General features: G+C 44.2%; 1 protein-coding gene across 1 annotated transcript; it reads left to right on the top strand.

Moving 5' to 3' along the window:
• The first annotated feature begins 3,804 nt into the window (after nucleotides 1-3,804).
• On the top strand, nucleotides 3,805-13,578 carry ZNF436 (zinc finger protein 436). Its single transcript, XM_014460295.2, is given in 5 exon segments — nucleotides 3,805-4,265; nucleotides 5,198-5,324; nucleotides 9,796-10,019; nucleotides 10,021-10,068; nucleotides 10,070-13,578. Coding segments are annotated over 5 exon segments (1,413 nt in total). The 5' UTR covers nucleotides 3,805-4,232; the 3' UTR covers nucleotides 11,051-13,578.
• The last annotated feature ends 8,656 nt before the right edge of the window (nucleotides 13,579-22,234 follow it).

Genomic DNA, 22,234 nt, shown 5'->3' with positions numbered 1-22,234 from the left:
TCCCCCCTCTTCCTGCAGGCTCCATCTGCTCTTCTCGCCCCAGGCGAGTCCCAGCCGCCCACCTGCACCTCACCACCAGCTTTCGCTGATCCACAGCCAAAGGCAGAGACAAACAGGCAGTGGGCAAGGGGACATAAGAGACTGTTCCTGCTGTGTTCCCTTCCCCTGCCACTCCACCCCCACACTCTTCCTTCCAGCCATACCCAATCCTGACCATTCTGAACACCCTCTGTCCTTTCATGCCTCCATGACTTCGCACATGCTGTTCTTGAAGACGGGAAAGCGCTGCCCCGCCCCCCCCCTTGTTCGCCACCTCTAAGATTCCTACAGTCTTTCGCTAGCCAGCTCAGATGTCATCTCCTCTGTGAAGCCTCCTCCCATGCCCCCCAGCAATGAGTGCACCCCTCTTCTTGGTGCAGACTAGCTAGCTCATCATTCATATACTATAGCAGTTGGACTGAAGTCAGTGTGTCCCCATGTTCCCAACTCCTTCGGCTATGTTGAGGCTTCATCTCTGCTCCTAGCAGGGTCAAGAGAGAAGCCCAGGTTACTTCATTTTTTAAAATATATATATTACTGGTATATTTGAAAATGAAGAAATGACAAAACAAGATCACAAATATTAAGGCATATTTTTCAATGTTTAACACATTAATGCTTCTAATACAAAAAATTACAACATAATTGTGCGGTTCACAAGATAATTATCGATTTATTAAAACATAATAACTTACAGTGCTCCATAGGCACTGTGGTCTATTAATAAGAAACAAGCTTAAAGATATACTAGGAGGGTCTTTGATTAAACTGGTCAGTGGATCTGACAACCTATAACTCCATCTGGAGATCCTGGACAAATGGTTCTCCTGGACCCTTCCCCCGGTGATAGGCTGTGCTGCTGCCTCTGCACACAGTAGGTGCTCATTGTTTGCTAAGTGATGGGACAAATACAGTTTTCCGAATTGGTTATTGAAAACCCACATACGATATTCCTGAGAAACAATGAAGTCCTGAACAATGAGGCAGGAAGTCACTTCCTCCTCCAGTGACCCAACCCTCAGAGTCCCGCTGAAGGCTGCAACAGGAAGCCCCTCACCCACTTTCTTTCCTCCCCCTGTTCCACTCCCCCCCCGCCCCCCGCCGCCCACCGCCCCTACCCCAGGGGCACCAAAAGAAGTCAGCCTTCCATCTCTCAGTCTCTCTCCTCCACCCTCTGGAGGGTCCCAGGTGAAGAAAGAGAAAAGCACTTACTCACAGAAGGAGGCAAGCAGCCAAGCCGGGTTTAGAGAGTCGCCCTGCCCCCAGCCAGGCCTAGGAATAAAAGAAACAGCAGAGGACAAAGAAGGGTTTAAAGCACTGGAGCAAGGGGGAAGAAAAGGCCTAAGACAGTTTACAAAGCAATCTGTCAGAGAAGGGATGAAAAGGGAGCCCTGCTGGGCTGAGGGGCTTGGGCGCCCAGCTCACCTCACCTTAGGCCCAGTTAGAAACCTGCAATTACAGTATTCAGCCAAAGAATGAACCCATCTCCCCTGACCCAGAGGTTTTTCCTAAGGGCGAGGCCTTAACTTGCTGGATTCCTGGCAGCTCCAAATATCTCTGCTCTGCTGGTCTCAATTCACCAATTTGTCTGAACCCACCAAACTGGTCCAACTTGGAGTTCCCTCTGGATTTCCAGCAGAAACATTATGTGAGAATAAGGTCACCAGCCGATCCTCACAGCTATGGAGCCACTCTGACTTCCCAGGTTTTCCGAGCCAATGAAAATACCCACAGAAAGTGCTCACTTTCTGGAAGTCTTCCCTGCACCCACAGCTGTCATCTGAGTGCCCACTTTAAGTCATCTCAGTGCTCACCATCACCTTGGGTGTGATTACCCCATTTTACAGAAAGGGAAATGGGCCTGGAAAGACTAAATGACTTTTCAAAGGATATACAGCCTTGATTTCAACCCAGGTCTGTGTGACCTTGACTGCCTTTCGGGGACCCTCTGTGATTCCATTTTTTAAAACTTTTTTGGTGTGGCGTACCCATAACAATTTTAGGTGGGGTAAGGTGGTACAATTTTGTGGTATCTAAAGAATTCCTCGCTGCACAGTTGGGGATGTGGAGTGGGAGTCTGCCTCATGGCTGGGTAGAGTCCTAGTTCTTTTCAGACACTTGAGTAATTTAACCATAAAATAACTGGGCGGTGGGAACAGGACACTAATAAAAGCATAGCCTGGAGTCATGTTCGAGGGAAAAAATTCAAGTCACTCGGTGGGTAGATGTATCTGCAAAACAAAAGAAAAGCCCCTTTCCCAGCGCAGGCAGAGAAGTCTCCTGTACAGTTAGAGACAACAGGCTTCTGGGCACATGGCCAAGGTTCTGGGGATATTTATAACTTGAAGAGGGTGGGAGTCCCTAATAAGCTGCTATATTCTTTTTCCATCACTTCCCTCTCCAAGGCTACAGCGAGCTCGGAGCGCTTCTCCACGCAGAATGCCTGCTTTTCCTCGTGCTGGGCTTCCATTGTCTAATTTTCTCATCCTGGCTGGGGAAAGGGAAGGGGGCCAGTCCTTCCGTTCGGAAGAAATCCAGCTGCATGCAGCCTAGCTGCTGCTGGTGTTTCTTGGCCAGCTCCTGTGGTCTCTGAGGGACCTGCCTGTGAGCCTGTGGTTTCTGAGCTGCCTGAGCGTCTGAGGTCTCGGAATCTGTGCGAGTCTTTGGGATCTCTGGGCTTTGCCTGCAAACCTGCGGATTCGAGATCTACCTGCAGGTCTGAGATAATCCGGAATCTGCCAGTCGTGATTTCTAGAACCTTCCCGAACGCCTGAAGCCTCCAAAGAACGCTGCCTGCGGATTTGGAATCTGGGGCCTCGGGGATTTTGGAGCCGGCGGTCTAGTGGATCTTTCGCGGGCCAGGAGGTAAGTCTGCTCGTTCTCAGCTCGGGTTTTTGGCTTGCTATCTTCAGCGATCAGAGACTGCTAGCATGTGGAGGGCCCGCCCGGCTCAGGCCCTCAGGGGCCGGTCCGTGTCAAAGGCGGCCAGGAAACCTTTGAGCAGAGCAGCCCTCGGAACGATAAGGTCGGTTCTGCCCAGCGCTGGGGCCTGGCTCGCTCCCTTTACACGCCCTATCCCCCACATTCGCTCAGCGTTTTGGCTTCCCGCTCTGCCAGCCACAACTCTGCCCGCCCCTCAGGGGCGCCCTCTTTGGAAGGACGCAGTCAGACTCCCCTACAGGGTTAATAGCGATGGAGCTTGGACACCGCCTGTCCCAGCCACCGACCACACTCGCTAGCTCCCCGGCGGCGCGGGTCCTCTTGGAAGTTGTAGTCTGTGTAGCAGGGTGCGAAGGCCGCAGGCGCTGCTGGGACATGTAGTGCGTGGGCGGAGCTCAAAGTTCCAGCGAGGCCGCTGAATCTTCCCCGGGGAGTGGGCGGCTGCCTCTTTCCTCTCAGGCACGGCTGTCAGATGAGTGTTAATCCGAGCGGAACCCAACACAGGCCAGCACCTAAATTAGGCCAGACGTCGCAATTAAGGTCCGATCCAAGATAAGCTTCTAGGGTCCGTGAGGAGAAGCAGGGCAACTTCCCTTGCTTCATCGGGCTGTTGTCTCCGACAGAAGAAAGCAGAAGATACTCTGTCCTGAGTAGGAGAACGCGGTCCTTCCTTCACCCTTTTGTTCTTTTCCCTCCTTGGCTTTTGGCCCCTGAGTGACCAGAATGGAACTCAAACTCCCGGCAGGCCGCAGGGGCAGGCGCAGGCGCGATGGAGGTGTCCAGCCTTGTTACAAGAGGCGGGCCTAGTGTTCGGCTTGTAATTGGTAGAGCGTTTTTCGAGCTTCGCTCGCTGATTGGCTGAGGCAGCTGCCGGAAAGGCCTCATCCTGGAGATGGAAGAGCGGAGGCGTTCTGTGGGCTGGGCTGAGAGCCGCCTCCCGGAGACTGCAGCGGCTTGAGACCGGGCGGGAGGGACCGAGCCAGGGAGCTGTCCTGTCCTGCTAAATCCCGGCACTGCCTCCACCCCGTGGTGGCGGAGACACGGAGGGCGGGTCGCGCTCGAGGGTCAAGGAGGAGAGTGACCCTGCCCGGGTCCAGGGCCCTCCCTAGCCGTCTGGCGGCCAGAACTCCAGCCCTGGGGAGTGGGCAGGGCCTGTGTTCTGTGCCTCACGCCCTGCTTTTCGCCTCCTTTAGTGCTGTCTGCTAGCTGCTTTTCCTGCTCTTTCTCCTGGGAGGCGAATCCTTGAGCCCGAGATGGCAGCCACCCTGCTCATGGCTGGGTCCCAGGTAAGCCGGGGGTGGCTTCGCGGCCCCTGCCTCTGCTTATCCACCTGGTCCCGGCGTTTCTTTGCAAATCCCTGTGGGAAATTCCCTGGAAATAGTAATTAGCTCGCTTCGGTATTGTGCCTCCAGGAACCCAGACCGGTTTAGCCACAAACAAGCATTTATTGGACACCTGCTGTATGCCTTTAAATGCCGGGGAGACAAAAGGTGGATGGATGAAACGGGCTCTCCCGCCTGCTCACAATCTATAGGGAGACAGATGCATCCGGTTAACCGTGATACAACGTGATAAGAGCTCCATTTGCTGTAGGAACAAAGTGCTTGGTGTGAGAAGGAAGGCGTGGGAGTGATGAATTCTGTCTGAGGGGTCCGAGGGAGGAGTGCGGCTCAGCAGAGGGATGGGGGGCACCGAAGAATAGTTGGTACTGGAACAGGACCTAAAAGAATAGTAGGATACCTGGAGGAGGAGGGCCAGCGCTTCCATTCATAACTTATTTTGCTCCTTACATTCTTTTTATTTCTTAAAAACCGTTGTCACTTAACTATTTGTCAGTGGTTTTCCTTATCTGGAATAAAAAAAGAATAATAGGATTTTTCTGGTTTGAGAAAGATATTCCAGGAAAAGAGGAACATTGTGAGTATAGTTGTGGTGCCATGTAGGTGCTAGATGTGTTCTGAGCAAAGTACAGCTAGAGAATACGATTCCAGTGTGGGGCAGGGTTGTCTGGCCATTGGACCAGAGCAATTAGCTTGTAAATTGCTCTCTTCTTTACTCTATCTCTTTTTAGCTTGTTCATTTCTTCTTTGGACTCTATAAATCAGATTTAATACCCTTTGCCTTCTCAATAATTCTAGCCATGTCTGTAATTTCAAGGAGAAAAACTGGTACCAATCTATGAGATGTCAAGTAATGAGGAAGCATTGTGTGATTTCAGGCACCGGTGACATTTGAAGATATGGCCATGTACCTCACTCGGGAAGAATGGAGACCTCTGGACCCTACGCAAAGGGACCTTTACAGGGATGTTATGCAGGAGAATTATGGGAATGTTGTCTCATTAGGTAAGTAAGGATTCTCTACCATTCTTCACCCCACGTTTTTGAGACTAGCTCTTTGAATACAACCTAGTTGTTTGATTTTAAAAAAATATGTTTTATTGATTTCAGAGAGGAAGGGAGAGGGAGAGAAACATCAATGATGAGAGAGAATCATTGATTGGCTGCCTCCTGCATGCCCCCTACTGGGGACTGAGACCACAACCCAGGGCATGTGCCCTTGACTGGAATCAAACCTGGGGCCCTTCAGTCTGCAGGCCAATGCTCTATCCACTGAGCCAAACAAACTAGGGCAAGTTGTTTGATTTTTAAAGCGCTTAATTGGATATTGACTTGAGTCCTCAGACAAATGAGTGGGAACATCAGAGTCATATTGTCTATTTTTAAAATTTTATTTATTGATTTTAGAGAGAGAGAGGAAGGAAGAGAGAGACAGAGAAACATCAATTTGTTGTTCCATTTATTTGTGCATTCATTGGTTGATTCTTGTATGTACCCTGACCAGATATCAAACCCGCAACCGTGGCATATCAGAAGATGAGGGGGCCGAAACCGGTTTGGCTCAGTGGATAGAGCGTCGGCCTGCGGACTGAAGGGTCCCAGGTTCGATTCCGGTCAAGGGCATGTACTTGGGTTGCGGGCACATCCCCAGTGGAGATGTGCAGGAGGCAGCTGGTCGATGTTTCTCTCTCATCGATGTTTCTAACTCTCTATCTTTCTCCCTTCCTCTCTCTGTAAATCAATAAAATATATTTAAAAAAAAAAAAAAAAAAAAAAAAAAAAAAAGAAGATGAGGGGGTTCTGACCTGGATTAATGGGAGGGCAAAAGCCACCTTTCTGTGTTTGTTTTGGCTTCGGAGCGTTAGCTTTGCCTTAGGTCCTTCATCTGAAGTAGGTGCTTGTCTAGCGATGTTTCAGAGTTGATCATAGATTTTGACTATGTCAAATGTTCCAGGAAAATCCTGAACTAAATTAGATCACAAATTATATTATTGAGGAAAGCTAATTTTTTTAAATTATATTTTTATTGATTTCAGAGAGGAAGGGAGTGGGAGAGAGAGATAGAAATATCAATGATGAGAGAGAATCATCCATCGGTTGCCTCCTGCAAGTCCTATGCTGGGGATTGAGACCACAACCTGAGCATGTGCCCTGACTGGGGATCGAACCATGACCTTCTGGTTCATAGATTGATGCTCAACCACTGAGCCACCCCGGGTGGGCAAGAAAGCTATTTTTTTTTTGATGGTCTGCAAACCTGTCTTTTTAAAAAATATATGTTTTTATTTTTTTTAGAGAGAGAGGAAAGGAGAGGGATAGAGATTACTACTGAGCCACACTGGCCAAAACCTGTCTTTTCTCTTAGTTATCCTTTGGTCTGAGTGTAACCAGAACAAACAGTATATTCTTGAGCTGGGTAGCCTTTAGACCAGTGGTTCTCAACCTTCTGGCCCTTTAAATAAAGTTCCTCATGTTGTGACCCAACCATAAAATTATTTTTGTTGCTACTTCATAACTGTAATGTTGCTATTGTTATGAATTGTAATGTAAATATCTGATATGCAGGATGGTCTTAGGTGACCCCTGTGAAAGGGTCGTTCGACTGCCAAAGGGGTTGCGACCACAGGTTGAGAACTGCTGCTTTAGACTCATGTTGTCTTCTGTTTAGACTCAACAGAAGTTAGCAACCATGTATGGTTCACTAGGTCATCTGCCACTCATTGAGGACTAATTTTTTATCCCTATAGCCTTTTCCAGAGAAAAGGCAAATAGAAGGGGTTTTCTTCTTATTTTTTTTTCATCATCACCCAAGGATATGCTTTTTTCATTGATGAGAGAGAGAGAAAGAGAGAGAGAAAAAAAGAGAGAAACATCAGTGTGTGAGAGAGAAATTGATTGGTTGCCTCCTGTTTGCACCAGGACCAAGGACTGAACTCAAAACCTAGGTATGTGCCCTGACCAGGAATCAAACCCAGGACCCTTCAGTGAATGGGACAGTGTTCTAATCACTGGTCACACTGGCCAGGGTGAGACTTTTTCTTTTTATCTGGCCTTTCTCTGATATCCACAGTTTCTTGGGTCCTTCCTTTAGGAAGCGACTAGAAATTAAGTTATTTACCCAGATCTATTGCAGTCTGTTATCCAAATATTCCACTTAACACAACAAAAATAAGAAATGAGAATCTCAAAGAAATATGAATCTATATGTCTAAGTTGAGTCCAAGGAACACTTAGGGATGGAAACATGGAAGCACACACACACAAAAAAATTATTTGCCAACTAAGTGGGTTAAATAATGTTAACAAGGTCTCTTTACCTCAAGACTCTTTAGAGCCTTTATTATGTTATCAGGCAATGTGAATTTCTGAGATGTTGCATGCATCATTTACCAAAGTAATTTATCCTTGGGACCCTTTTCTCTCAGCATACCTACCTCTTTCTGAAGAATGTACTAAGAAATGCAACTTGGAAAATGCAGTGTCTGGTAGAAAGTTTTTTTTGTACACAGTGGTTATATATTTTGATTCTCATTTGAAGACTATGCTTAGTCAATGCCAGGAATGTTCTAAGCTAGGCATCTTTTTTGCGTTCTCCAATCTTCCCACCCATTTTCATTAAAAGGCCCCTAGAAAGTAGCATTTGGCAGTCACTTTTTCTATCAACTAAGATTTGAAAGAAATAGATAAGAATTCATTTTATCCATGCTAACCCAGTAGGTTCTTAGTAAATTGATATAATGGTAATGATGAAGGCTTGATTAGTTAAGAACAAGCACATATACATACATACATGCATTCACATACAAAATATCTAGGTTCTTGGCTCTTAGAGATTCTAATTTAGAGTCTCTTATATTCTCTCTTTCCAGTATTCTCCTTTTTTGAAAAAAACACACATATTTATTGATTTCAGAGAGGAAGGGAGGGATAGATAGGAACATCAATGATGAGAGAGAATCATGATTGGCTCTTCCTGCATGCCTCCTACTGGGGATCGAGCCTACAACTTGGGCCTGGGCCCTGACAGGTAATCGAACCGTGACCTCCTTGTTCATAGGTGGATGCTCAACCACTGAGCCCACTGGCCTGGCTGGTTTTCTCCTTTTGAGAAACCAGGAATATATAGAGTTTTTATAAAGAACCATTAACTGTATTGATACAGAGTATGAACTTTTATCAGACAGACCTGAATTTGAATCCTGGCTCCACCATTTATGACCTTTTGTGTACTTTTTTCCAACTACAGTTTACATTCAATACCATTCCACAGCAGTTTTTTTTAAAAAAATAATTTATTGGTTTTTTTTACAGAGAGAAAGGGAGAGGGATAGAGTTAGAAACATCCATGAGAGAGAAACATCAGTCAGCTGCCTCCTGCACACCCCCTACTGGGGATGTGCCCTCAACCAAGGTACATGCCCTTGACTGGAATTGAACTTGGGACCCTTCAGTCTGTAGGCTGATGCTCTATCCACTGAGCCAAACCAGTTAGGGCCCACAGCAGTTTCAGATGTACAGCAAAGTAGCCAAAAAACCATGCACTCTACAGAGTGGTCCTTTCGCTGACCCAAGCACCCACCTGGCCGCCTACCCAGTTATCTGGACATTATTGACTATATTCCCCATGCTGCAATTCGGATATCTGTGGTGATTCTGCAACTATCAGTTTATACTGCTTAATCCCCTCCACACCTTTTTCTTATTCTTTTTATATATTTTTATTGATTTCAGAGAGGATGGGAGAGGGATCGAGATAGAAACATCAATGATGAGAGAGAATCTTTGATCGGCTGCCTCCTCCACACCTTCACAGGGGATTGAGTCCGCAACCCAGGCATGTGCCCTTGACCGGAATCGAACCTGCGACTCATCAGTCTGCAGGCTGACACTCTATCCACTGACCCAAACTGGCTAGGGCCCCTCCTCACTTTTTCACCTAGTCTCCCAAACCCTCTCCCCTCTGACAGCTGTCAGTCTGTTCTCTGTATCTATGAGTATGGCCTTTTGTTTTTAGTTTTTATTTTTAAAAATTTTTTAATGAGTATGACCTTTTGGAAGTTATTTCTCTCAGCCTTAGGTTTCTTTCTTTCTTTCTTTTAATATATTTTTATTGATTTTAGAGAGGAAGGGAGAGGGATAGAGAGATAGGTAGAAACATCAATGATGAGAGAGAATCATCGATTGGCTGCCTCCTGCACGCCCCCTACTGGGGATTGAGCCCACAACCTAGGCATGTGCCCTTGGCTGGAATCGAACCTGGGACCCTTCAGTCCCCAGGTTGATGCTCTATCCACTGAGCCAAACCAGCTAGGGTATAGGTTTCTTATTTATAAAGTGGAAATCGTAATTCCTGATTCAGGGCAGTTGAGGTACTAATTCATGTAAAGAACTTAACATAATGCCTGGCACATACTGGTAGTAGGTAATTCTTTGTGTGTTTACCAGTATTATTATTATTATTTACTCTTTATTACAGATTTTGAGATCAGGAGTGAGAACGAGGTGAATCCAAAGCAAGAGATTAGTGAAGATGTAGAACTTGGGACTGCATCTGAAAGACCTGTTGGGAATGCAGAGGAAAATCCTGAAAGTGAAGAGGCCTTTGAAAGCAGGGATAGATCAGAAAGACAGTGGGGAGATTTAACAGCAGAAGAGTGGGTCAGCTATCCTCTCCAACAAGTCACGGATCTGCTTGTCCACAAAAGAAATTCACACAGGTATTCAATATCATATATGTTCTCATTGTGGAAAAGGCCTTCAGTCAGATCTCAGACCTTAATCGACATCAGAAAACCCACACTGGAGACAGACCCTATAAGTGTTATGAATGTGGAAAGGGCTTCAGTCGGAGCTCACACCTTATTCAGCATCAAAGAACGCACACTGGAGAGAGACCCTATGACTGTAATGAGTGTGGGAAAAGTTTTGGAAGAAGTTCTCATCTCATCCAGCATCAAACAATCCATACTGGAGAAAAGCCCCACAAATGTAACGAATGTGGGAAAAGTTTCTGCCGTCTATCTCACCTAATCCAACATCAAAGGACCCACAGTGGGGAGAAACCCTATGAGTGTGAGGAGTGTGGGAAAAGCTTCAGCCGGAGCTCTCACCTAGCTCAACACCAGAGGACCCACACAGGTGAGAAGCCTTATGAGTGTAATGAATGTGGGCGAGGTTTCAGTGAGAGATCTGATCTCATCAAACACTATCGAGTCCACACAGGAGAGAGGCCCTACAAGTGTGATGAGTGTGGGAAGAATTTCAGTCAGAACTCTGACCTTGTGCGCCATCGCAGAGCCCACACAGGAGAAAAGCCGTACCACTGTAATGAATGTGGAGAGAATTTCAGCCGCATCTCACACTTGGTTCAGCACCAGAGAACCCACACTGGGGAAAAGCCATATGAATGTAACGCTTGTGGGAAAAGCTTCAGCCGGAGTTCTCATCTCATCACACACCAGAAAATTCACACTGGAGAGAAGCCCTATGAGTGCAATGAGTGTTGGCGAAGCTTTGGTGAAAGGTCAGATCTAATTAAACACCAGAGAACCCACACAGGAGAGAAGCCTTATGAATGTGTGCAGTGTGGAAAAGGTTTCACCCAGAGCTCCAACCTCATCACACATCAGAGGGTTCACACGGGAGAGAAGCCTTACGAATGTACTGAATGCGAAAAGAGTTTCAGCCGGAGCTCAGCTCTTATTAAACATAAGAGAGTTCACACTGACTAAGTCCTGTAATTATGACTGAGAAACAATTCATTTGAAGGTACAATTTTATCTGATATCAAAGAGCTCTTTTAAGACTGAGTTTCTTATACCATACCGAATTTTCTTGTTGTAGGCCACAGTTTAAAACATCAAAGAAGACAAGCCATTTGAAATTCTGACCCACGGCTTTGGGAATGTTAGTCCCTCTCCAAAATAGTGATTTTTATTCACTCAATATTAATGAAGTACTTCATCGAAATCAGCCCCATGAGTAACTGGAACTCTGAAGTCTAGATAATAAATGCTGGTAAATGCTCAGGACTGGAAATAGAGTAAATTTTTAAAAGGTATTTCTCCTTGCCTTAGCTCAAAAAACTGTGCTAGGGGAAATGTTGGACTGTAATAGGGTGGTCACAGCTGCTTTGGAGAAAGATGAGAGACTGCCTGAACTGCCACACTTATTCACTTACCATAGTATTTGGGCACACACATCTTACCACTCAAAAGGCTTTGTCCTTGAGTTGCTCATGCACTTGTACCTTTCTGACTTCCTGAGAGCTGGATTCTGCATGATGAAGGCAATGATCATAACATTTTTCCTTCTCATTGTTTCTAATTAACTTTTTAAAAGCTTGCATCTTTGTGAAAGCTAACTGAAGATACAGATTGCAAGGATAAATGAAACACAGGTTTGGGGACAAGGACTCATCAATGGTGGTGACTTTAGGAAGTGATGCCCACTGTTTTTATTGCCATTAGTCAGAATTTATTAATTTCCTTTGGGGATCACTCTAGGGAACATTGTAGGGAAAATGTCTTCAAGGAAAGATAGGACCATAAGTGTTGGTGGAGTGTAAGGAGCAGGTGGATTTGACAATTTCAGGGGAGGAAGCACAGAGTCCCTTCCCAAGGAACACAGGTCATTTCTGTGTACTTTCCCCTCTACCCTTTAAGATCAATCCTCCCTATACTGCTAACTCTAGGATTTGATAAGGGCCACATCCCAGTGTTTCTCTTAGCTTGCATAAGAGCATGTATATGTACAGTAAAATGTGTATTCCTGTGGTTTTTCCAATAGCAGAAACTGAATTCACACAGAATTAGCATGTTCTTGGGTGATGTTGATTGTGTGACAGAACTACAGACACACTCCAATTGAAAAATGTTTTTTTTTCATTCTTTATGATGAAAAAATTTAAACACTAATGCTTTAATGTGCACTCTTGTAAGATCTGTCTTTGTACAGAACTACACACTTGTTTATATTTATCAGTCAATTGTGGGAGATAACCGATTGTCCTGTTCTCAGCCTGACCGTCTCTTTGGGCTAGTAACAAGGAATTAATAAGCCTATAGGAATGTATTTTCATCCTGTCAGCCTACAGATATAAATGGTTAAAATAAGAGTTGACCCAATGTAAGCCCAGTAGTGTCAGTTCTCCTTATCTCAGCCCAAATAAGAATTAAGAAATATCTCAAATGTTGGTGCTTATCCAAGTACTTGGGGGTGTGAGTGGAAGAAAATTGATGCCCAGGAAATGGGACTGACGGAAATTTTTGTTTAGCGTGTCTCAAGTTATTTCTACTGTGCTTTATTATGAAAGTTGTAACATTTGAAAACGACTTTTGCCATAGCTCTTTGGGACTTGGTGTTAAAGAGCTCATGGTCTCTAGGGTCGGGTACTGTAGTGAATTATGATCCACAGCTGTGTGGGACTGCATCACTTGCAAATGACACAACCTCGAAAGTAACAAAATGAAAAACCACTCCACCAAGGAGCTTTCTTTCTGTTGCCACTCCTATTTAAATGTAAACTCGGGCAAGAAGCATGTTTTTCGTTCGATACAAAATCTAGCCGACTGTGGGTATTCATATTTTAATTGTTGAATGACTTACATGTTCTTAATGACTAAACTCGAATATGTCTTTACCATATCAGTGTTGCTGATGGTTTTAATGAATATCAAAGTTCTCCTGTTTCTGTGAGCCATTAGGGCATCAGTTTTGGAGTGGCCATAGAAGACAGCATCTTCTTGACCTAATTGTATTTCACTCCCTTTTTCTTCCCTTCTCTCCTGCCCCAACCTGAAACTGTGCCTGTTGCTGCTTTTGGCTTCTAAGTAGCCCGGCCATCTCTCCAAACATGTACACTCCAGCTGGGAAGTTAAAAGGGCAAGGGCCAGACCAGCTCTTTCTCCTCTTTTTCTACCAATTGCTGCCCATATGTTGAACTTTGTGTAGAAGTTATGCATCAGACTCTCTTTGCATGCCTTCTGCTCCCAAGACTCTGGCTGCTTCTGCACATACCCTGAACACTTTGTGCCTGTTTTCTATGGTTGTGGAGAGTGAATGAACAAGTAAGTACGTAGAACAGTTTTCCTTATGGTATTGGTCAGTTATCCTAGTGTCTATATCTGTATTATTCTAACAATATTCTATAATTAAAAGTATAATTTTTAAAATAAAAAAACCTGAGAATTATTTTAGTAATCCAGCACGGATTCACAAAATGGGTTTTTATTGGATTCATTAAAATTGGGCACAATCATTCTTTACATTCATTCCTTTGTACAGATGTTTTTATGGTAATTTGGGAGTACATTGTGTTCACGCATTGGTGAACCCTTTGGATATTGCCATATTTTGGGAAGATGCAAAAACTTGAACAATTTCCTACGAAGATTAGGCTGGTGGCAAGGCAACATGGACATATTTGGTATGAATGACTGGCTCATTAGCTTTGTTGGAGAAGAGAAAAGAAAAAAAAAAACCCACATCCAAAAGGAAAACTGAAAGGAGGCCTTGTTGCTTTAAGGAGATATTTTTGGTATCTACTAAACAATTTCTACTGAACCTGTGCTGGGATTCCAGAACAGATACCTCTTAGAAACAGTCAAAGGCTCTCTATTCATGACACAGTTGCACCATCTGCCTAAGGCAGTGATTATGTGTTGCCAGGGTGTGACCACAATTTTCAAATGATTTACCAGTAATTTTCTCTTACGAAACCTTTTTTTTTTTTTTTTTAAATGAAGGGCCCGTCTAGGCAAAGGTAAGGAGTGGAAGTGCTTTAAATTGGGCAAAGATACAAACATGGAAGAAAAACTGAAATAATCTCATAGCCAAGACTTGGAAAAGAAATTTTATCAAAGCATTTTTTAAAAACTATTTCTCCATCTACAAGTTCTGCATTTTTAATTCCTGGGAAGGAAAATGCCATTTCACCAGGAGAAATTCACCTGGAGCCTTCCCTCTAAGGCTATTTGATGTGTTAATTTCCCTATTATAACAAAGCAGATTTCCTCTTTGTTCTCTAGGAGGCTAGAGAGTGGTTCTCAACCTTCCTAATGCCGCGACCCTTTAATACAGTTCCTCATGTTGTGGTGACCACCAATTTCATTGTTACAAATTGAACATAATTAAAGCTAGTGATTAATCACAAAAACAATATGTAATTATATATGTGTTTTCCGATGGTCTTAGGCGACCCCTGTGAAAGGGTCATTCGACCCCCCAAAGGGATTGCGACCCACAGGTTGAGAACCGATGGGTTAGGGCTATGCTTCCAGATTAGGACCCCACTGAGTGCACTGAAATGATAATTTGTTAAATGGTTCCCTTGTGCTTCAAAAGTTAGTGCTGTACAAAGAAGAGTTCCTATGCCCTGGGAGAAAAAGACGGTGGTGTAGACAATTTGGGCCCTGCTTCTCTATAGACTTCAAGGTAAAGGGCCATTAGTAAAAAATAACTGAGAAGTAAAATTAATAGAAAACTACCCTGTAATGATCTAATATTGTTTTGTAGTTAAAACCATTGGAGTAAGTTTTTCTAAATGCTTCATGTTCAAAGTTTGTATACTTTTCAGCTTCTCCAAAGTGGTTTTGATTTTGCTTCTGGGAGAGGTTGAGGCTGATGACATCAAAGACTCACTTTGAGGTTCACACCAGCCCCTGCAGCTAGCTGCGTTGTAGATCTCTCCACTTGGAAACTACCCAGGCACGTTAAAATCAAACCTCAAACTGAACCTACCACTTTCTTCCACTACCACCACTTGCTTCTGTGTTTCCTAACTGGCTCATTACCTAGTTATCCAAGCTAGAAACTTGCATATCATACTTGATAATTCCTGCTCCTTTAGCCATCCTCCCAAAATCAATAATGAGTTGAATAGTCACCTAGACATGACCATACCACCTCTTAAATATTTTTCCAATGTTCCTACCTTGCTCTACTGCCACCACTTACCTTGTGACCTTGGACAAATTATTTAGCTTTTCTGTTCCTTGGGTTTCCCATCCATTAAACGGGGTAATTATATCTACCTCATAGAGTTGCAAAGATTAAAATGAAATAACAGGGCTCAAAATATTAACTGCAATTATTCAGACCACTACCAGGCCACATCTTCCTTACATAACCCCATGATGAGTCTTCTGTTTTCAACCCCCTTCAAGTCTACTCCCTTACTGCAGCTAGTATGAGCTTTCTGAAGGGCAAATCCCTTCTTGCCACTGTTCTATATAAAACCTTCTCATGCTTTCCATCACCGGCAGCACACAGCGAACCTCCATCAGTGTGACGTGGGAGGAGGCCATCTATGATCTGGCCTCTGCTGTTCTCCTCAGCTTCTGTTCTCTGTACTTGCCCTGCACTTGCAACACTATCCCAGCAGCACCTCTTTCTTTCTGGCCGACTCCTCCTCCTCTTTCGGATCTCATACCTAACTTGTTCTAGGAGTTACTAGAGTTTGAGTCTCAGCTCTGACTTGAGCCTTAGTTTCTTCATTTGTGAAAGAGGTGATACCTTTTGGTACTTGGCCTCATATTCATATATTGTTGTGAGCATTAAGTAAGATAACATGGTAAATTCTTAACAAGTGTTAAGTAGTATTATGAAGTCCATATAGGTAAACCTTTATGAAACCTTTTCTTTTTTGTTAATCCTCATCTGAGGATATTTTCTTCCATTGATTTTTAGGGAGAGTGGAAGGAAGGGAGGGAGGGAGAGAGAAAAAAGAGGGAAACATCGATGTGAAAGAGACACACCAATTGGTTGCTTCTAGAATGCGCCCTGAACGGGACAGGGGTTCAAACCTGCAACCCAGGTATGTGTTCTTGACTAGGAATCAAACCCGAGACCCTTCTGTATGAGGACTGATGCTCTAGCCCAGCCGTGGGCAAACTACGGCCCGCGGGCTGGATCCGGCTTGTTTGAAATGAATAAAACTAAAAAAAAAAAGACCGTACCCTTTTATGTAATGATGTTTACTTTGAATTTATATTAGTTCACACAAACACTCCATCCATGCTTTTGTTCCGGCCCTCCGGTCCAGTTTAAGAACCCATTGTGGCCCTCGAGTCAAAAAGTTTCCCCACCCCTGCTCTAGCCACTTAGGCATGCCAGCCAGGGCAAGACATTTTCTTTTCTAACAAACCTACCTGAAGGTTTGTTGCTCCCCAATGCTGAGATCTTGTGAGGCCACAATTTTGTTTTGTAGATACTGTCGTTCCTCAGGATAAGCTCAAATTGCATTGAGAAACTAATTTGCAAATCATATGAAGAAATGTTCTCATTATGTTTTTTTTTTTTTATTTGAGAGAGATTGATTGATTTGTTGTTCCACTTATTTATGCACTCACTGGTTAATTCTTCTATGTGCCCTGACTGGGGATATATCAGGACAACACTCTAACCAACTGAGCTACCCAGCCATGCCTATTCTCATTACCTTGTATCACAGTTTGCTTTGGTCCCTAAATAGTATCTTCCAACTTATTAATCAGATGACTATGATTATTATTTGACTAGTAAAAATATGTACCTTTACAAATGAAGAATCTGCCAATGCTGAAACTTCAAGTTGAAAAACAGCTTAGTGAAGTAGCTTTGGAGTCACACAGACCTGAATTTGAGTCTTAGTTCAGCTATGTGGTTTTGAGCAAATGTTTTAACCTCTCTGAGCCCTGTTTTCTCAATAAAATGGCATGATATTATTAATCTTTAAGGTTTGTGTAAGGATCAGCAATAGTATATGAAATACAATGGACAGAGAGTAGAATGGTACTGATTGTTTAAAATGTTGTGCCAGTAAGATGAAAATATACTTTCTTCCCATTGAAACAGCTTTGGTGAATTTGAGAATTAGAAGGGAATTTAATAAGCTAGCCCAAGGATAATCTTTTTAAAAATGCTTTAAAAATTACAATAAAGCAGGCATTCAATAAGATCTTAAGGGTAGGTTGACTACAAGCTATTGCAAGTCAGCCATATGGCACCTTTTTTAAAAAAGAAAAACAGCCTTCAGTTCTGGTCGACTTCTATTGGAGCACCACCATTTTGGAAAGTACCTTAAAATAATACAATTTATTGAAGTTTGATGAAGAAAATAAATAGTTCTATTTGACAATGAAACAATTCAAGGCAGAACTGAGGTTTTCAAGTAAAGCTGAGTAGAGGACTCGTGGCACCTCAATGTCAGCATGAGTTGATTTTTAATGCACTTTCCACGAACAATCTACACATGGTGTTTCTCCATTTCCATTTCTCTCTTGTGGGTTCTTCCTTTCTACATTGTTTCTTTATTTTCCTTTTTCCTGTCTGTGCCTTTGAACTAATGTCTGGGTGGCTTATTCTTGTGAGTGGCAAGTGAAGGCATTTTGGAGAGGCTGAATGGATATAATCATGTTTGGAGTCTGAGGAATAGGCTAGATGTTATGAAACAAACAAGCATGATGAAGATTAATCTAAGGATCCAGTAAGAAGGTTTGATAATTTAAAACATCCTCTGTTAACTTCAGGTTGTAAGTCAAAGCTCCAATTTGAATATTCTGGTGCCCTGTCATTGTTTTAAGAAGCAAAAACATGTTCATTGACATACCAACTCAGACCACAAATTTGGTGTGTGACAGGGAAGGGTTGTGGAATGGCCTGGTGCACTGATTTATTATCTAATCTCAAAAGATTAGGGATATAGCTGGGGCTCTTGTTAACAACTAATTTTTATTATATGCATATATTTTTAAATGTATTTTTATTGATCTCAGAGAGGAAGGGAGAGGGAGAGAGAGATAAGAGAGAGTCATTGTTTGGCTGCCTCCTGCACGCCCCCCTACTGGGGATTGAGCCTGCAACCCGGGCATGTGCCCTTGACCAGAATTGAACCTGGGACCCTTCAGTCCACAAGCTGATGCTCTATCCACTGAGCCAAACTGGCTAGGGCTCATTTTTATTATATTTATTTGTATACTTTGCCTGCTCAAATGTAAGCTCTTTGAGGGCAGAGATTATGTTTTATTCAGTTTATAGTTCCTATTTTTAACAGTGATTTGTATGTAGAGGGCATGTGATAAACATTTGTGGAATATTTGTGTAATATTGAATTCATGAACACACACACACACACACACACAGTTTTCTTTTGGAAATGCAAAGCCCAGATGACCATGTTTTCCAAATAAAGATATCAAGATATATGGTCTAAAATGGTGGAGTATACTTAGAAGGACTGTATGGCTACATACTCGAAATATTACACCAGAAACTGTTGGATGATAGAATTGCTTTGATTACCAAAGGGTTCTTATCTTGTGGCCACTATAGCCTTAAAAAGAGCCTTTGAATGAAATTCAACAATCTTTTGACTGAGATGGAAAGAAATAACATCTTTATTTTCACTAACGTCCAACTGAAATTCAGCATTTTCCTCCATTGTGAATGCAGGCAACAAACCACAATAGAATTAGCAGTACCTTTCACTGTCAATAGAAATCCCAGACATTCTCTTTCTTTTTTTTTTCTTTTTTTTGTTAATCCTCACCAGATGATTTTTTTCATTGACTTTTTTAGAGAGTGGAAGGGAGGGGGAGAGACAGCAAGAAAGAAACATCAATGTGAGAGAGGCACATTGATTGGTTGCCTCATGGGTCTGGGGATCGAACCTGCAACTGAGGTATGTGCCATTCAGCAGAATTGAACCTGAGACTCTTCAGTCCTTGAGCAGATGCTCTAACCACTGAGAAACCAGCCAGGGCGAAATCCAGATATTTTCATATCACATTTTATTATGGATTTCTTGAAATATCTTCTAGTTGCTTTAAAATTTCAGTAGTTATTTGACCCACTGCAAGATCTTGACATTTCATGTGTTAATAAAGAAAAACATTAATATATCAAGTTTTTTAAAAGTATTTTTATTGGTTTCAGAGAGGAAGGGAGAGGGAGAGATAGAAATATCAATGATGAGAGAACCATTAATTGGCTGCCTCCTGCACACCTCCCACTGGGATCGAGTCCACAACCTGGGCATGTGCCCTGACCAGGAATCAAACCCAGAATCCTTCAGTCCTCAGGCTGACGCTCTACCCATTGAGCCAAGCCGACTAGGGCCATAGCTTTTTAAAAATATATATATTTTATTGATTTTTTTTTTTACAGAGAGGAAGGGAGAGGGAGAGTCAGAAACATCGATGAGAGAGACACATCGATCAGCTGCCTCCTGCACACTCCCTACTGGGGATGTGTGCACAATCAAGGAAGATGCCCTTGACCGGAATCGAACCCGGGCCTCTTCAGTTTGCAGGCCGATGCTCTATCCACTGAACCAAACCGGTTAGGGTGGGCCATAGCTTTTTAAAAAATACATTTTTTTATTCACAGAGGAAGAGGGCGAGAGAGGTAGAAACATCAATGATGATGGAGAATCATTGATCTGCTGCATGCCCCACACTGGGGATCGAGCCTGCAACCCAGGCATATGCCCTGTACAGGAATCAAACCACAACCTCCTGGTTCATAGGTTGATGCTCAACCACTGAGCAACACAAGCTGGGCGAGATCCACAGCTTTTTTAAAAAAAATATATTTTATTGATTTTTTTTACAGAGAGGAAGGGAGAGGGATAGAGAGCTAGAAACATCAATGAGAGAGAAACATCGATCAGCTGCCTCCTGCACACTCCCCAATGGGGATGTGCCCGCAACCAAGGTACATGCCCTTGACCGGAATCGAACCTGGGACCCTTGAGTCCGCAGGCCGATGCTCTATCCACTGAGCCAAACTGGTTAGGGCAGATCCACAGCTTTTACCAGACTGAGATGGAAAGAAATAACATCTTTATTTTCACTAACGTCCAACTGAAATTCAGCATTTTCCTCCATCTATGCAGTTGACTGTGTAGATAGAGGCTAATAAATTTTAAGTTTCAAGGTCTTTTCCTTTTACCATGTCCTTCCTAGACTCTGTTTCTAAATTTGTATTCATCATTTTAGATCATTTTTCTTAAAGATCCCAGCATTTGTCTGTGTTTCACATCTCGCAACACAAAACCTGGATTCACTGAGACAGCTCAGAACTGGGCACATAGTAGATTTTCAATAATTAATTTTTGGTTGGTAGGGTGTGAGAAATTTATTTATTTTAAAATATTTTTATTGATTTCAGAGAGGAAGGGAGAGGGAGATAGAAACATCAATGATGAGAGAGAATCATTGATTGGCTGCCTCCTGAAGGCCCCCTACTGGGAATTGAGCCTGCAACCTGGGCATGTGCCCTTGACCGGAATCGAACCTGGGACCTTTCAGTCCACAGGCCAACGCTCTATCCACCGAGCCAAACCAGCGAGGGCAGAAATTTATTTATTTATTTATTTTTAAATATATTTTTATTGATTTCAGAGAGGAAGGGAGAGGGGAGAGAGAGATAGAAACATCAATGATGAGAATCATGGATGGGCTGCCTCCTGCACGCCCCCTACTGGGGACCAAGCCCACAAATCCAGGTATGTGCTCTTGACTAGAATCGCACGGGGACCCTCCAATCAGCAGGCCCAGGCTCTATCCACTGAGCCAAACCAGCTGGGGCGGGTCTGAGACATTTAAATGATACTAGACTAGAGAGTGTCTGGAAATGCTGCAGACCCCTGCTGAACCTTCTCCACTCCCTGAGGGGGTGGGGCATTGGAGGCTGGGCTCAGGATAGGGAACGAAGGACTGGCTTGGAGGTCTGTGGGATGAAACGGTTTTGGACTAAGGCGAAGCTAGGGAACCAAGCTAGGAGGGGGGCGGGGAAGGTGAGAAACAGGTTTAGAGATCACAGGAATTAGTCTCCTTTGGGAATTAGCCCTTTTCCCAGCAAGGAAAAGGCTTCATGGAGGCACATATCTGCCCTACTTTATAAATACTAATTGACTCCAAGCCCTGTGGGGAAGAAGTCCCTGCTCTATCATTTGTGGGTAGCATTGCTTTTGAGCGTTGCCCACTTGATTTCTCTCACATTCTGAGCTGCTCCCAACGATGTGTGGAAGGGAGCCAGCGAGACAGAGGGGAGGGGCGGTGTTCCGATCGTCCCACGGCACGATTTTCTACCCTGAATTCCCCACACGACCAGCCAAAATCATCCCCCAATCGCGGTCTAACCGGAGTCCCAAAGATGACCCAAAGCAGCGGTTCTCAACCTGTGGGTCGCAACCCCTTTGGGGGTCGAAGGACCCTTTCACAGGGGTCGCCTAAGACCATCAGAAAACACATATATAATTACATATTGTTTTTGTGATTAATCACTATGTTCAATTTGTACATCCTGCATATCAGATATTTACATATTTACATTACGATTCATAACAGTAGCAAAATTAGTTATGAAGTAGCCACGAAAATAATTTTATGGTTGGGGGTCACCACAACATGAGGAACTGTATGAAAGGGTCGCGGCATTAGGAAGGTTGAGAACCACTGACCTAAAGGGAGGCCCGACCGCGTGGCGGTGGGCGTGTCTGGTGCAAGAGGCGGCGGCGGCGCCGCTAGCGGGGATTCAGGACGCTGCAGCCCCGGCGAAGGGGCGGGAGGGCCGGGATGGAGCGAGCCCGCGGGGACGGGGGGGCGGGGTTCCGGAGACGGCCACGAGGCGCGAGGCCTAGGTTTTTGACCTCCGGTCAGCAGCAGGCTAGCCGGCAGGACCCTCGGCCCTCAGGGCCTGGTGCCCCGCAGACTCGCCTCTAGTCCGGGCTTCACCACAGACCCCTTTGTGTTTCTGCCCCCGCCCCGGAGGCGCCACAGCCGGCGGCGCTGAGTTACCTCATTGGCTCAGCCGAGGGCTCTATCGATTGGCTCCCGAGCGGTCCAGCGGGATACTCCTCTTCCTGCTCCCATTGGTCGCCGGAGCTGCTTCTCAGGCCATTGAGCGAGGTGATTGCCCGGCAACTCGGAGTC

Source organism: Myotis lucifugus, unplaced genomic scaffold, assembly GCF_000147115.1.
Source record: "Myotis lucifugus unplaced genomic scaffold, Myoluc2.0 scaffold_128, whole genome shotgun sequence".
Lineage (NCBI taxonomy): Eukaryota > Metazoa > Chordata > Mammalia > Chiroptera > Vespertilionidae > Myotis > Myotis lucifugus.
This window is presented reverse-complemented; position numbering and strand designations above follow the sequence as displayed.